The 16,077-nt window shown below is 50.4% G+C and overlaps 1 protein-coding gene across 1 annotated transcript in view; it reads right to left on the bottom strand.

Moving 5' to 3' along the window:
* Positions 1 to 16,077, bottom strand: part of EDAR (ectodysplasin A receptor) — a 102,613-nt gene that overhangs the window by 40,748 nt on the left and 45,788 nt on the right. Inside the window, exon 4 of the mRNA XM_043536204.1 lies at positions 13,434 to 13,615. Coding sequence (XP_043392139.1) covers positions 13,434 to 13,615 — 182 coding nt within the window. The remainder of the gene's footprint in view (positions 1 to 13,433; positions 13,616 to 16,077) is intronic.

Here is a 16,077-nt window from a genome sequence, read left to right as displayed (position 1 = left end):
AACATGTCCCTGCTGCTCCTAGGTGGAAGTGCGGCCAGGTGGCTCTGTGTGCTGCCTCCGTCTGCAGGCACTGCCCCTGCAGCTCCCATTAGCCGTGGTTCCCAGCCAATGGGAGCTGCAGAGCCAGCGCTCAGGGCAAGGCAGGGGCAATGCCAACCAGACTTTTAATGGATATCAGAAATGCCAGTTTCTAGAGCTTTCCGGTTGGTAAAGTGCCAGATACCACAGGTTTTACTGTACATAGAAATAATTACTGGTCTCTTTTGTGCCCTGCCACCTAATATATAAAATAAGTGATTATAAGTACTGTTATACTGAGAGGTACTGGTGACTGCACAGATCACAAACCACTTTAAGATCAGGTGTGAGCACACCCTTCAATTACTGTAACTATCAAGAAAAAGTTAATCACAAGCCCCCCACCAAAGGCAAAAGGGGTTTTGAACCTGTCCAGTAGTTTCGGACCCAGTGGGTAGAAGGATTTTGCTGAGTACTGTTTGGTAAGGGCATGTGTGTATGAGGGAAGACACAAAATGAGAGAGACTCATGGCTAGATCAAGAAAGCCAAGCAGCAGCCTGCAAGTCTGGTGTGATCTTGGAGAAGCCCAGAAAGAGGTCTAGGTCAGCGGAGCTGGCTGAACAAAGCTTGGGCCTGTAAGCTAAGGCACTTCTCCTATTGGTTTTGGTCCCTCCTGTGTTTGGAGAAGCAGGAATTTGTACATTTCTTGTAAATAAACAAGATGGTATCAAAGAAAATACCAGACTACATCACCAATTTCTACTCCCAAAGGGGACATCTTCAGGGCCTCAAACTTTGACTAGCTGCATTTGGGTAAAAAAGACCCTAGTAACACTCAGTTTATTGTATTATCTTGACATACCAAAGGGTATGTCTAAACTACAATAAAACACCCATGGTTGGCCTCTGTCAGTTGACTTGAGCTCATGGGGCTCAAGCTGTGGGGCTATAAAATGGCAGTGTAGCCATTCAGGATCAGGCTGGAGCCCAGGAGCTGGGAACCCATGGAGTCCCGAACATCTACACGGCAATTTTATAGCCCCACAGCTGGAGCCCCACAAGCCCAAGTCAGCGGACATAGGCCAGCCGTGGGTGTTTTATTGCAGTGTAGACATACCTAAGAGAGGGCACAAGCTAGTAGATACTGTTTTTAAAGTAGTTTTGAAAGAGATACTCATTCCTTTCTTTTTACACTTCCTGTACCCAGTCTACCTCTCCACCTTTGGAGTATTCGTTGGTGGATTGTTAGTGCTACATAATGATGCACTGTGAAACACATAATGAATAAGCAGGGAACTATTGCCAAACCACAAGTGAGAATGGCAGGCCAAAGATACTTATTGCTCCATAAAGATAAATATGGAATAGTCTAGATCCAGTGTCTTTTAGCCACAATGGTTTAGAAAAGATAAACAGCCCTTCATTCAGCTTATCAAATCAAGCTGAAGAAATATATCTTGGGTTTTCGCCATGACACAGCATGACAGGTTTACTTTTGTTCTCAAAAAGAAAAAAAGAGATTTGGGGAAGGTGCTAGAGGGCATGCAAGTGTTCATCTGTTGTTTGAAGAAAGCTCTCCAATTGCAAACCTTAATCCACTTCTGTCAACTTCAAACAGCAGAATTATTTTTTGTGTTACCTTACTGTGCACTAAGTATTTGGACAATGTTGGAAAGCATTTACCAATCAAATTATAGCACTAATTGTGGAAAAGGAGAGTGTGGATTAAGAGCAAGAGAACTGTCATGGATTTTGATGGTCTAACTCTTCCACTGTAATACTAATACAGTAACATCTCGCTTAACGTTGTAGTTATGTTCTTGAAAAATGCAACTTTAAGCAGAACGATGTTAAGCAAATCCAATTTCCCCATAAGAATGAATGTAAATGGGGGCAGGGGTTAGGTTCCAGGGAAATTTTTTTCACCAGACAAAATACTATATTATTTTTATATATATATATATATATATATATATATATATACACACACACACACACACACACACACAGTATAAGTTTCAAACAAACAATTTAATACTGTACACATCGATGATGATTGTGAAGCTTGGTTGAGGTGGTGAAGTCAGAGGGTGGGATATTTCCCAGGGAATGCCTTACTGCTAAATGATGAACTAGCACTTGGCTGAGCCCTCAAGGGTTAACACGTTGTTAATGTAGCCTCACACTCTAAAAGACAGCAGGAATGGAGGGAGGGGAGACAGCATGGCAGAGAGACACACACCGTGTGTGTGTGTGAGAGAGAGAGCTGCACACTGCCCCTTTAAGTACACTGATCCCACTCTAAGTAGATCAGCAAGTTGAGACAGCAGTTGCTGCCAGCAAGCTCCCCCCATCCTGAGCCCTGTCGTGTCCCTCCCCAACACCGCTCTGTGGGGATGGGGTAAGCAGGGGGGCAGGAGCAGAGGGGAGGGGGACACGCTGACATTAGCACCCCCCACACACACCCTGCACAGCAAGCAGGAGGCTCCCGGGAACCTCCGAAGGCAGAAGACAGGAGCAGCACATGGCAGTGGGGGAGGAACAACTGAACTGCTGGCAATTGATAGCCTGCTGGGCAGCTGCCACACAGGGAACTTAGGGGAGCGGGGAGCTGATGGGGGGCTGCTGGGCCACCCTGGTTCCAAGCCCTCACCAGCTAGCTGAACAGGGTTGCTCTTTCTGCAAGCAGTGGACAAAGCAGGCGGCTGCCAAACAACGTTATAAGGGAGCACTGCACAACTTTAAAAGAGCATGTTCCATAATTGATCAGCAACGTAACAACGAAACAATGTTAACCAGGATGACTTTAAGTGAGGAGTTACTGTACCTCATCTCCACAGAGCAGGGGGAGGGGGAGAACACGACAGGGCTCAGGACGGAGGGAGCTTGCTGGCAGCAGCTGCTGTCTCAACTTGCTGATCTACTTAAAAAGGCAATGTACTTAGAGTGGTGTCAGCACACTTAAAGGGGCAATGCGCGACTCTCTCATACACACACAGTGTGTGTCCGTCCCTCGTGCTTACTCTCTCACACACACACACACACGGTGTGTGTCTGTCTCTCTCTGCCATGCTGTGTCTCCTCCCTCCATTCTGCCTTGTAGAGTGTGAGGCTACATTAACAACGATGTGTTAACCCTTGAGGGCTTAGCCGAGTGCTAGTTCATCATTTAGCAGTAAGGCTAAATATCTCACCCTCTGACTCCACCATCTCAACCAAGGTTCACAATCATCATTGCTGTGTACAGTATTAAATTGTTTGTTTAAAACTTATACCGTTTATGTGTGTGTGTGTGTGTGTGTGTGTGTATTGTGACAAAGTTCCTGCTCTACCTTGGTGGGTCTTGCGCTTATTGGCAGATTTGCTCACCTTGGAGCTTCACGGCAGCCCTCAGCTTGGCCGTTTTTCTGAACCCACAGTCCAGGTCGACTCCTCCTGTGTCTGACCAGGAGTTGGGAGGATTTGGGGGGAACCCGGGCCTGCCCTTTACTCCGGGTTCCAGCCCAGGGCCCTGTGGAATGCAGCTGTCTAGAGTGCCTCCTGGAACAGCTGTGCGACAGCTACAACTCCCTGGGCTACTTCCCCATGGCCTCCTCCCAACATCTTCTTTATCCTCACCATAGGACCTTCCTCCTGGTGTCTGATCATGCTTGTACACCTCAGTCCTCCAACAGTCCACGTTCTCACTCTCAGCTCCTAGTACCTCTTGCTCCCAGCTCCTCACATGCATACCACAAACTGAAGTGAGCTCCTTTTTAAAACCCAGGTGCCCTGATTAGCCTGCCTTAATTGATTCTAGCAGCTTCTTGATTGGCTGCAGGTGTTCTAATCAGCCTGTCTTAATTGTCTCCAGAAGGTTCCTGATTGTTCTGCAACCTTCCCTGTTACCTTACCCAGGGAAAAGGGACCTACTTAGCCTGCTCTCCTGCTGCTGCTCTCTGGCCTGGGCTTTCCTTGCTTTTTGCCCCTGCTTTCAGCTTCCCCCCCGACCGGGCCAGACGCTCTCCCCCCTTTCTTTTCCTTTTGTTGTTTTTTCTTTTTCCGCTGTTGCTAGAGTGCTGGCCAGCTGCCAGCCGACTGTTAGCCCCTCCCCCCCCCCGGACGCTGCTGCTGCTCCAGCTGAAACCGCCCCTGAGAGATGGGGGGGCCTACCGGCCCGCTTCCCCAGAGGGGGGGAGTGGAAGGACCCAGCCCCCCAGACCCAGCCGCTTGCTGTTTGTCTGCGGACCCATCTCTGGTTGAGAGGAATCTTATCACTTGCTCCGGCATTTCTGGAATGCAAAAAAGAAAACCCGGAACAGACAGAGAAACAGCCGTCTACCAGAGGAACACTGCCTGGGGAACTTACAAATCGCTGTGGAGGGGTCCCAAGACTGAGTAACTTTCGAACTGTGCTCTCGTGTGGGGGGAGGCCTTGACTGTGTCGTGACTGTGTTTGTAGGGACACAGTGGGTGTGGCACAGAGCTGCCCCCCGATCCATCTGTGTCCTCCCAACCCCCACACTACCATCTTCACAACTGCCTTCTCCACCGTCATTGCTGGCTTTTTAACATCTGCCACTGGACTTAGCTGCTCGCCCTGATTCCACCGTGTGGGCCAGAAGCACCAGCCAACCAAACAGGACTCTCTGGACAAGCGTACGGTGGTTCGTGTGCCCCCCCCCAGAACTGCCCATCCGACAGCCTGTCCCTTTTTACCTGACCCCAACTCCTGTTAACCACCTGCCACCGCCCCCACTGGGGCATCGGCAATGGAGGCCACCGGGGTGACCTCCGCCACTGCCATGCCCACCGCCTCCCCAGACTCTAGGGGAGCCCCCCCAGCTGGCAGGAAAAGCCAGGGCAAGAAGAAGGGGAAGGGCCCCGCTAAAACCACCAGGCCCTCCGTGGCAGGAGCCACCCCCACCGCTGCGGCCCCGCCACCAACCACGGCGTCCCTCCCCACTGCTTCCTTCACCAGTTCTGTGGGTGTCCCTCCCTCACCCCCCAGGATGTATGCCCAGGCGGCGGCAGCCCCCCCGCCTGCCGCCTCGTCATCTCTCCCGCCCACCGCCACCGCCACCATCAACAGCGGCCGGGGCCCCTTCCCCACCATGACAAGGAAGCACGGTGTCCGATGCCTCCTGCTGCCCACCTCGCCCCATGTGGAGACCTACGTGCGGGCGTTGGTGAGGGTGGTGGGGCCCTCAGCCATGGTGGTGGCCTCCAAAATGTATGGGAAGGTCGTCTTCTTCTTAGCATCGGAGGCTGCCACCCAGGAGGCGGTGGAGAGGGGCCTGGCGGTGGGGGGGGTGTTTGTCCCCCTAGAGCCACTAGAGGACCTGGGCGTCCACCTGGTCCTGACCGCTGTCCCTCCTTTTCTCCCCAATGCTGCCCTGTTACCCGCCCTTTCCACCCTGGGGAAACCTGTTTCTGTCATCAGCCCTCTCCCGTTGGGCTGCAAGGACCCCACCCTCCGTCACATCTTTTCCTTCCGCCGGCAAGTGCAGCTTCTACTGCCATCGGCGGCGCGTGACAGAGAGGTGCTCTAGGGATCTTTCCTAGTTCCCCACCAGGGGGCCCGTTACCGGGTGTATTTCTCCACGGGGGAAGCCCGGTGCTACCTCTGCCAGGCGTCAGGGCATGTCCGGAGGGACTGCCCCTTAGCCCGGCAAGGAGGGGCATCTGGGATCCCCGAGACCCAGCATGACATCGGCCCCATCATTGCCGATGCCCCTGGCCTCCCGATACCCGAACCCACCCATGGGGCACCTCCCCTACAACGCTCAGATGAGCGGGAGAACCCCGCCTTCGCTGCTGACAATCTGGCGGGGCCTATGGAGGAGGGTGTGGCAGAGATACCACCAGGCATGGGAGATAGCCTGCCCCAGGGAGAATCCTCCCTCCCTTATGCCGCCCCACCGTCCCCCCCACCCAAGTCCCTGAGCCATCGCCTTTACCCCCGGATCTGACCCCTGCTAACCAGCCCCCAGATGATGCCATGGAGGGCTGGGCCTGAGTCCAGGGGAAGCGAGGCAAGCGGAAGGCTCGAGCTCCACCTCATCTACCTGAGGCGGAGGCCCCCCGGAAGACCAGGAAGGGGGGCACCGATGCCGAACCTTCCACTTTGCCCACGAGTGCATCCCATCCACTGGTGTCAGCCGGGAAAGACGTGGTAGCACCGGAAGGTAGTGTCTCCTCTCCACGGAAGACCCTCCCCTCTGAGACCCTCGAGGAAGCCCCTTCTGTCCTGACACTACCCGAAGCCCCCGTGAACCCCGAGGCAACTGTCGTGGCGGGTGCGAGCGGGGAGAACCCCGGGGCGACGGAAAGTGACCTCTCCTCCATGTTGGAGGAGATCAAGGCCCTAGATCTGACCCCAGTCGCCCAGGGGGAGGATGACCTTTTCCCAGCAAACCTCGATTTGGGCGACCTCACTCCATCCCTCTTTTCCCCATGCTCCCTCCCCCTAACTGCTGCTTCTGCTCCCACCTCCGAGGAGCCCCTGGACTCCTCCATCGACCCGGCTGCTGATGGCACCCCGCTGACGACCACCGAGCCTGCTCAGGTGACAGCCGGCGCCATGCAGCGGGGACACGAGTCGCCAGCCCCCCCCCCCCCCCCCGTTGGTGCGGAGCAATCGATTTCCTTCCCGGGCAGGGGTCCAACAGAAGATAATCCACCTCCTGATGCTGTGGCGCTAAATCCACCATAGAGCCTATGCCCGGTATCATTGAGAGCTCCCTCCCCACCCCCTTAACCCTCCCTCCCCACCCCCTTAACCCACCATCCAGCTGCTTGCCTCCCGAAACCCAGAACCTCGCCCCTGCCCCTGCCCCTGCCCCTGCCCCTGCCCCTGCCCCTACCCCTATCCAATTTACCTCCTGCAATGTTATTGCCGCCACCGGGGCTGTCTCCTTCCCTTTCCCAACTGATAACCCCCAGGGAGCAGCCTTTGTGTTCTCCTGCCCCGACCCATTAGGAGCTGCTATCTTCCCTCCACCGCTCCCTATCGCCTCATAGCTTGAGGCGGGTCTGGAAGCTCCAGCCCATCAGGCACCCCGTCGGGGGTCCGCACCCTGCTTGTCCGTTTTAGTGGACCATGGGGCTGCACCAAGGGCTCCCGCTTCTTCTATGCCCTGGAGAAAACGAGGGGGGCTAAGAAACACGTCACCTGCCTCCAGGCAGAAGACGGCACCCCCCTCACGGAACCGGCGGAGATGTGTGGGAGGGCCCGAGCCTTCTACGCAAAACTTTTCTCCCCGGATCCGACCAACCCTAGCGCTTGCAGAGTGCTTTGGGAGGAGCTCCCTACCATCAGCGTGAGCGACCAAGACCAGCTAGAATTGCCTCTCACTCTGGCCGAGTTCTCGGAAGCCCTCCATCGTATGCCCACTAATAAGTCTCCAGGCAGGGACGGGCTGACCGTGGAGTTCTACCATGTGTTTTGGGATGTCCTCGGCCCAGACCTAGTCACCGTCTGGGCCGAGTCTCTGCAGAGCGGGGTCCTCCCTCTTTTGTGCAGGCGAGCTGTGCTCGCCTTATTGCTGAAGAAGGGGGATCTCTGCGATTTACGAAATTGGCATCCCGTCTCGCTCCTCAGCACGGACTACAAGATCGTAGCAAAAGCAATCTCGCTGTGGCTAGGGTCTGTGCTGGCAGACGTGATCCACCCAGACCAGACCTACACTGTCCTGGACCGCAGTATCTTTGATAACCTATTTATGGTTTGGGACCTTTTGGAACTCGGGCGTAGAGACGGTCTGTCATTCGCCCTCCTGTCCCTAGATCAGGAGAAGGCATTCGATAGGGTGGACCACAGGTACCTCCTGAGCACTCTGCAGGCATTTGGCTTCGTACCCCAGTTTGTGGGTTTTCTCCGGGTGCTGTACACTTCCGCAGAGTGTCTGGTTAAGCTTAACTGGACCCTGACCGAACCGGTCAGCTTCGGGCGAGGAGTACGGCAGGGGTGCCCCCTCTCGGGCCAACTGTACGCTCTGGCGATCGAACCCTTCCTCTGTCTCCTCCGCAGGAGGTTGAAAGGGTTGGTGCTGCTAGAGCCGGAGCTGCGGCTGGTCCTGTCGGCGTACGCTGATGACGTGCTCCTCGTGATCCAGGACCCCGGCGACTTGGCGCGGGTGGAGGCTTGCCAGGCTATCTATTCGGCAGCCTCCTCCGCCTGGGTCAACTGGGTCAAGAGCTCTGGCTTGGCGGTAGGAGACTGGCGGCAGGCGAGCTCCCTCCCACCCGTGCTTCAGACCATCCGGTGGAGCGCGGGTCCGCTGCTCTACCTCGGCGTTTACCTTTCTGCCATGCATCCCTCTCCGCCAGAAAACTGGGAAAATTTAGAGGGCGGGGTGATAGAGCGCTCCGGAAATGGACGGGACTACTCTGATGTCTCTCCCTCTGAGGGAGAGCACTGGTGCTTAATCAACTAGTCCTGTCCACGCTCTGGTACCGGCTCAACACCCTGGCCCCAGCCCCGGGTTTCCTGACCAACCTCCGGACATCGATTCTGGGGTTCTTTTGGTCAGGAATGCACTGGGCCCCTGTAGGGGTTCTTCATCTACCCCTGAAGGAAGGAGGACAGGGCCTGAAGTGTCTACACACTGAGGTCCGTGTCTTCTGCTTTCAGGCCCTACAGAGGCTCCTCTATGGTGCAGGCAGTTCGGCGTGGAGCACGCTGGCGAATGCCATCCTGCGCCCCATCCGAGGACTCCGATATGACCGGCAGCTCTTTTATCTTCATCCGGGAGGTCTTCCGTGAGACCTCTCGGGGCTGCCGGTCTTCTACCAGGACCTCCTCCGGACTTGGAAACTGTTATTAATGACCAGGTCCGTGGCGGCCACCGAGGGGGTAGATCTCCTCGCGGAGCCCTTGCTACACAACCCCCAGCTCCGTGTGCAGGTGGCGGAGTCCTGCTCGGTGCGCCAGAGCTTGATCCTGGCAGAAGTCACGAGAGTTGGAGACCTCCTGGACTACGACCGGGGAGACTGGCTGGATCCCCTGACGCTTGCCCAGCGCATGGGGCTCTCCAGACCTCGCACCCCCCGGCGCGTACTTTAGGAGGCGAAGGCCGCTTTGCCGTCTGCTGCTCGAGCTTACCTCAACCGGGTCCTGCTCGAGGGCATGCCCTGCCCACCCTCTACCCCAGGCCCGCCGGACCCTTTAATTGGACCCCTAACCCCGCAGACCCAATCGACCCCCTCATGAACTGCAGCCGGTACGCTTCCAAACCGCGCCAAGGAAACATCTATACACGCTCATGCTCCACACCCTTCACGCTCTCACCCTAGTGTCCCGCCCCGACACAAAGTGGCGAGACCTTCTGCCACCTTTGGAGGGTGAGCAGCCCCGGTGAGCCAGCCTATACTCCACCTTGGTTCCGAGGCCCATTGGGGACATCAGTTGGCGGCTCCTTCATGGAGCTGTGAGCATGGGCACGTACTTGGCAAGGTTCACCCCCGTCCCAGATACTTGTCCCTTTTGTGGTGTGAGGGAAACCCTGGCGCACGTATATTTGGAGTGCGCCAGGCTGCAGCCCCTGTTCCAGCTCCTCACAAATCTCCTATTATGTTTTTGGTTGCATTTTTCCCCTCACCTTTTTATTTATGCACTCCCCATCCGTGGCCTCACAAAGTCATGGGATCTCCTAGTTAACCTCCTCCTGGCCCTGGCTAAAATGACCATCTATAAAACCAGAGAGAGGAGGTTGGCTGATGGAGTTTGCTGTGACTGTGGGGCCGTTTTCTGATCCTCGGTCCGTTCACGTATCCGGGCGGAGTTCCTCTGGGCAGCGTCCACTGACTCCCTTGATGCTTTTGAGGAGTGGTGGGCGCTGTCCGAGGTTCTCTGCTCGGTGTCCCCGTCCGGGTCCCTTTGTCTGATCTTTGATTTGGGGAGAGAGTAAGGGACCCCAGCCATTGCTGCTGCGGACACGACCACCACCACCACCTCCTTTCACACGTGGGTGCACGTGCCCCCCCCGCCCCCCCCCCCGGATTGTCCACCCCACAGCCTGCCCCTCTTGTTGGGTGCTTTCAGAGGAGGGAATTGTTGGTGACACTCGGGCGTGGCGCCAGGTAACTCGAAGGGGTGGAAGACCACGAGAGTCGAGGAAGCCCCCCGCTCTGGGCCCAGGCAAGCTTGAACACTTCCCTCCCCTGGAGCTAATGAGAAAACAATTGTGATTGGTTGCTGTGTTACACATTGCATATGCTGCTGTTTTTACTTCGTAAGTGTGTTATGCAAATAAGAAAACATCTTTTACTTCAAAAAATAAATTACTCTCCTATAGCCATCTGGCCCGACCCTGTCACAGTGTGTGTATATATATATATATACCCTGTCACAGTGTGTGTATATAATAAAAATACAGTCTTTTGTCTGGTGAAAAAAATTTCCCTGGAACCTAACCCCCCCATTTACATTAATTCTGATGGAGAAATTGGATTCGCTTAACATCGTTTCGCTTAAAGTAGCATTTTTCAGGAACATAACTACAATGTTAGGCGAGGAGTTACTGTACTGCAAATACAGAGATAAAGCTATACAATTTTCTCTTGCCTTATTTGAGGCAAGTGGTGTGCGGGCTCACTGTAGCGGCAGGCAGAGCTCTACTATATAGAATAGAGTTTTGTCTAATTATGGACTGAGGGCCACTGATTCCATGAGGTATTTCTGCTAAAGCACTGATGGCAAGATATCTCCCTAGGTCAAGATCACAGAATTTGGCCCATCATCTTCGTAGCTATATGTATTACATTTCTTAACTGCCATTCTACTCTGCAAACTGAGGCTCTGCCCCTTGAGAATTACTCCCTGTGTAAAAGAGCCTTTGCCTGGCAGGGAGCTGCCCACACGCCATCCCACCTCACTGTCTCATTCAGAAGATAGGTGTGAGGAGGATGGCAAGATGCTCCAAATAATCTGGTCTGGCAGAGCAGCCCTCGGTTATAACAGCTTTCCACAGCTACTTAGGAGAAGCCTGTGGGTCTTCTCTAAGAAATGGGGCCCGAGCCTGTAAAAATAGCACAGTGGGGGTTCCATGTTTATTTTCTCTCAGTAATTTCATATCCAATCGCCTCAGTTTACAAGTAAGAAGTTATTTTTCTAACTGCCAGCCCTCCAAAATCACTGAGGGATGTGAAAGTCAAATGAGTCCCTTCTTTCTCATGCATCAGCCATTTAGCAATAGAATCCTCTTATCCAAATTCTGTTTTCACTCCCACCTGTGCAAACACAGTATCTTCCAATCATGCCCCGAGTGACAGCTGTGCAGCCTCATTGTTTACTGATTGACCCCCAGTTATACCTGTGCAACTCCATTAGTCTTCCGTGAGGTTGCGCAGGTGTGACTGAGGCCATTATTTAACCTTCATACTTTTCCTTACTGTTGGTGATGTATGAGGAGACAGTGAAGCGAGATTTCTTTCAAATCACCAGGTGAGTTTGCTAGGCTGGCAGCTAGATAAACCCTTCTTTTTACCTGTAAACTGAGGAAAATTTCATATAGAATCATTGATGCAGTAAACTCAGGATCTAACTGATTGTCACATGGGGTTGAGAAAGAATTTCCCCCCATGTCAGATTGGGGGGAGACCTTGGTTTTTTTCCACATTTCTCTGCCACATGGGGCACAGGTTGCTTGCTGGTATTAACTGGCATTATGGTTTGCTGGCATTATCTCACTTACTCAGTTTACTGCCATTGCAGGGGCCCTGAGCATTGGTGCACCTCGGTCCCTCCTATTCTCTGCCAGGGGCACACAATAGCTTAGTCTCCTGTAGGCTGTAAAACTTTGGTCTAATTTTGGTTGTTGGGTTTAATGTGTGAGTACTGGGTGGTGGCCTGTGATATACAGGAGGTCAGTCAGATTAGATGCTTTGGTGGTTCCTGCTGGCCTTAGCTCACATTACTTAAAACGGTTGAATCACTAAACGGGTCACTGAGGTTTCATAGAGTCATGGAGTCTATCTTGTACCTTCAATCCCTGCACACAACTCCCATTGATGTCAGTGGGAGTCACACATATAGACCAAAGGTGACCAAATAGTGAATTTTTCTTGTACAATATTTACTTAAATAAAGCCAACTAAAATAAAGTTCTAAAAAATTGCATGCATATGTATGCAGACATTAAAAGATAATAGAGTGAGTCTCAGAGTTACGAACACCAGAGTTACGAACTGACCAGTCAACCACACACCTCATTTGTAACCAGAAGTACACAATCAGGCAGCAGCAGAGATTAAAAAAAAAAAATTAAACATAGTATAGTACTGTGTTAAATGTAAGCTACTATAAAAATAAAGGGAAAGCAGCATTTTTCTTCTGCATCATAAAGTTTCAAAGCTGTATTAAGCCAATGTGCAGTTGTTAACTTTTGAAAGAACCACCATAATGTTCTGTTCAGAGTTATGAACGTTTCAGAGTTACGAGCAACCTCCTTCCATGAGGTGTTCATAACTCTGAGATTCTACTGTATATCTAAGAGTACATCTCTAATGTATTTGATTTGGTGATTGTTCTATCACTTTTATTTCCCTCTCCCCTTCAGAATTACGCTATCTGTTCTCAGTAGAGCTCAAAATGGTAATAAAAAGGTATCCTTAATACATGGCATCTGTTCTATCTTCATTTCAAACCAATATGACATTCTCTATGAATTCCTTGTTTTTTATCCCTTCTAGTACTGCATTCCCATAATAAGTGACTGGTATCAGCCACAGAGTATTATTATTTTTAATCTTGAGAGGGTGTTAATAATAGGTAATATGGCTTTAGTAGCCCTTGAGGGTACATCTACAATGCAAAAAAGAAAACCAAAACCCAGAAGTAGTGAGTCTCAGAGCCTGAGGCTCATGCTGTGGGGATAAAAATAGCAGTGTAGACATTAACACTTGGGCTGGATCCCTGGGTTTGAAACCTGGCATGAAAGTGGCTTCAGAGCCTGGGCTCCAGCCCGAGTGGGAATGTCTACACTGGTATTTTTTAGCCCTATATGCAAGCCCAAGTCAGTTAACCCAGGCTCTAAGACTTGCTGCCTTTGATTTTTTTTTTTTTTTTTGGCAGGGTGGACATACCTTAGACAGCTGTACTACAGAGCTACTAAATACTGTATATTGCCACTCTTGACAGCTGGTCTTTTTCAGAGGAGTCTCATTCTATGTTTTTAAGGGGGAAACATCCTTCAGTCTGTTGCATTTCAGTGGGATTAAAGGCATACTCCTTTAATCTACTACTACAACTACTCAAAAGCTTTCAAACACTGACATCTATTATTTTTACCAATACCATAAATTATGACTAATTGACATAGTACTTATAACTAGATAGGGAGGAACTAGGAGGAGGTCAGAGGTGTCAATGTGGAAAAGACATTCGGGACACTTTGAAGGACACGTCTGTAAAGATTCATGGTTATATCCTTACCCAGGGAGACAAGGCCCACATTCTGCATCATTCTCTGTATCACCAGGTGTCATGACAGTGGCTCGAAAAAATCCCTCACAATCTTTGTGACGCCTGCATATCTGGTAACCTCCTTTAGAAAACTTTTCAGACGGGCAAGGAACGCAGCCGTAGTCTTCATCTTTGGTGCCATAGCCACAAGTCTATAACAACAGACAGACACTGTATGATAGAACTGCACTTGGTGCTACCATGTAGGAAAAGAGAATGCTCTAGTCTGGCCCCATGGCTTTGTAGTGCTATGGAATACCAAATAGGAGAGCCAAGTTTGTGGTTCAGTCTCTTGGTATCTGTACTGATAAGGCTGAAGAATGATGAGGAGATGGCATGATGTGATTTTTTAGGAAGGGAAAGGGGAGAGACTGTTTTGTTTTTCTCAAAAGCGACCCCCTTTAGCTATTTATATTATATTCCTGACAGACTCAGAAGTGAGTTTCATTCACTCCTCAACTGGAAAAATGATGACGATACATTAGGGCAGGGGGCAAAATCCGGACCGCCAAACGCTTTTGAACGGACCCCAAAATCTTTTTATTTACTTGTTATGATTGGGTTTTGTTTATTATTTTATCTGGAGACTAGATCACGACTATACCTTGACCAAGAAATTTGAACCTTGCCAAAAACAATTAACTACATTAGGCCATTGAAGATTAGGGATTAAAGCAGAAAAATGTGCGTGAAGCATTATTGTCCCAGCAGGAATATCAGAGATCTTTTCATTGGTGGGGAGGGAAGAGGCTCAGAGTGCTTCTCTTATGGCAATGTTTTTTTTCATAGATTCATAGATATTTAGGTCAGAAGGGACCATTATGATCATCTAGTCTGACCTGCTGCACAACGCAGGCCACAGAATTTCACCCACCACTCCTGCAAAAAACCTCACACCTATATCTGTGCTATTGAAGTCCTCAAATCGTAGTTTAAAGACTTCAAGGAGCAGAGAATCCTCCAGCAAGTGACCCGTGCCCCATGCTACAGAGGAAGGCGAAAAACCTCCAGGGCCTTCCAATCTGCCCTGGAGGAAAATTCCTTCCCGACCCCAAATATGGCGATCAGCTAAACCCTGAGCATATGGGCAAGATTCATCAGCCAGATACTACAGAAAATTCTTTCCCGGGTAACTTGGATCTTACCCCATCTAATAACCCATCACAGGCCATTGGGCCTATTTACCATGAATATTTAATTACCAAAACCATGTTATCCCATCATACCATCTCCTCCATAAACTTATCGAGTTTAATCTTAAAGCAAGATAGATCTTTTGCCCGCACTACTTCCCTTGGAAGGCTATTCCAAAACTTGACTCCTCTGATGGTTAGAAACCTTCGTCTAATTTCTAATCTAAATTTCCTAGTGGCCAGTTTATATCCATTTGTTCTTGTGTCCACATTGGTACTGAGCTTAAATAATTCCTCTCCCTCTCTGGTATTTATCCCTCTGATATATTTATAGAGAGCAATCATATCTCCCCTCAACCTTCTTTTAGTTAGGCTAAACAAGCCAAGCTCCCTGAGTCTCCTTTCATAAGACAAGTTTTCCATTCCTCGGATCATCCTAGTAGCCCCTCTCTGTACCTGTTCCAGTTTGAATTCATCCTTCTTAAACATGGGAGACCAGAACTGCACACAGTATTCCAGGTGAGGTCTCACCAGTGCCTTGTATAACGGTACTAAAACCTCCTTATCCCTACTGGAAATACCTCTCCTGATGCATCCCAAGACCACATTAGCTTTTTTCACAGCCATATCACATTGGCAGCTCATAGTCATCCTATGATCAACCAATACTCCAAGGTCCTTTTCCTCCTCCGTTACTTCTAGTTGATGCGTCCCTAGCTTATAACTAAAATTCTTGTTATTAATCCCTAAATGCATGACCTTACACTTCTCACTATTAAATTTCATCCTATTCCTATTACTCCAGTTTACAAGGTCATCCAGATCCTCCTGTAGGGTATCCCTGTCCTTCTCTAAATTAGCAATACCTCCCAGCTTTGTATCATCCGCAAACTTTATTAGCACACTCCCACTTTTTGTGCCCAGGTCAGTAATAAAAAGATTAAATAAGATTGGTCCCAAAACTGATCCTTGAGGAACTCCACTGGTAACCTCCCTCCAGCTTGACAGTTCATCTTTCAGTAGGACCCGTTGTAGTCTCCCCTTTAACCAATTCCCTATCCACCTTTCAATTTTCCTATTGATGCCCATCTTATCCAATTTAACTAATAATTCCCCATGTGGCACAGTATCAAACGCCTTACTAAAATCTAAGTAAATTAGATCCACTGCGTTTCCTTTGTCTAAAAAATCTGTTACTTTCTCAAAGAAGGAGATCAGGTTGGTTTGGCACGATCTACCTTTTGTAAAACCATGTTGTATTTTGTCCCATTTACCATTGACTTCAATGTCCTTAACTACCGTCTCCTTCAAAAAATTTTCCAAGACCTTGCATACTACAGATGTCAAACTAACAGGCCTATAATTACTCGGATCACTTTTTTCCCCTTTCTTAAAAATAGGAACTATGTTAGCAATTCTCCAATCATACAGTACAACCCCTGAGTTTACAGATTCATTAAAAATTCTTGCTAATGGGCTTG

The sequence above is a fragment of the Chelonia mydas genome, chromosome 1 (assembly GCF_015237465.2).
Source record: "Chelonia mydas isolate rCheMyd1 chromosome 1, rCheMyd1.pri.v2, whole genome shotgun sequence".
Taxonomy (NCBI): domain Eukaryota; kingdom Metazoa; phylum Chordata; order Testudines; family Cheloniidae; genus Chelonia; species Chelonia mydas.
Note: the sequence above shows the minus strand (reverse complement) of the source record. Positions and strands in the feature narration are given on the sequence as shown.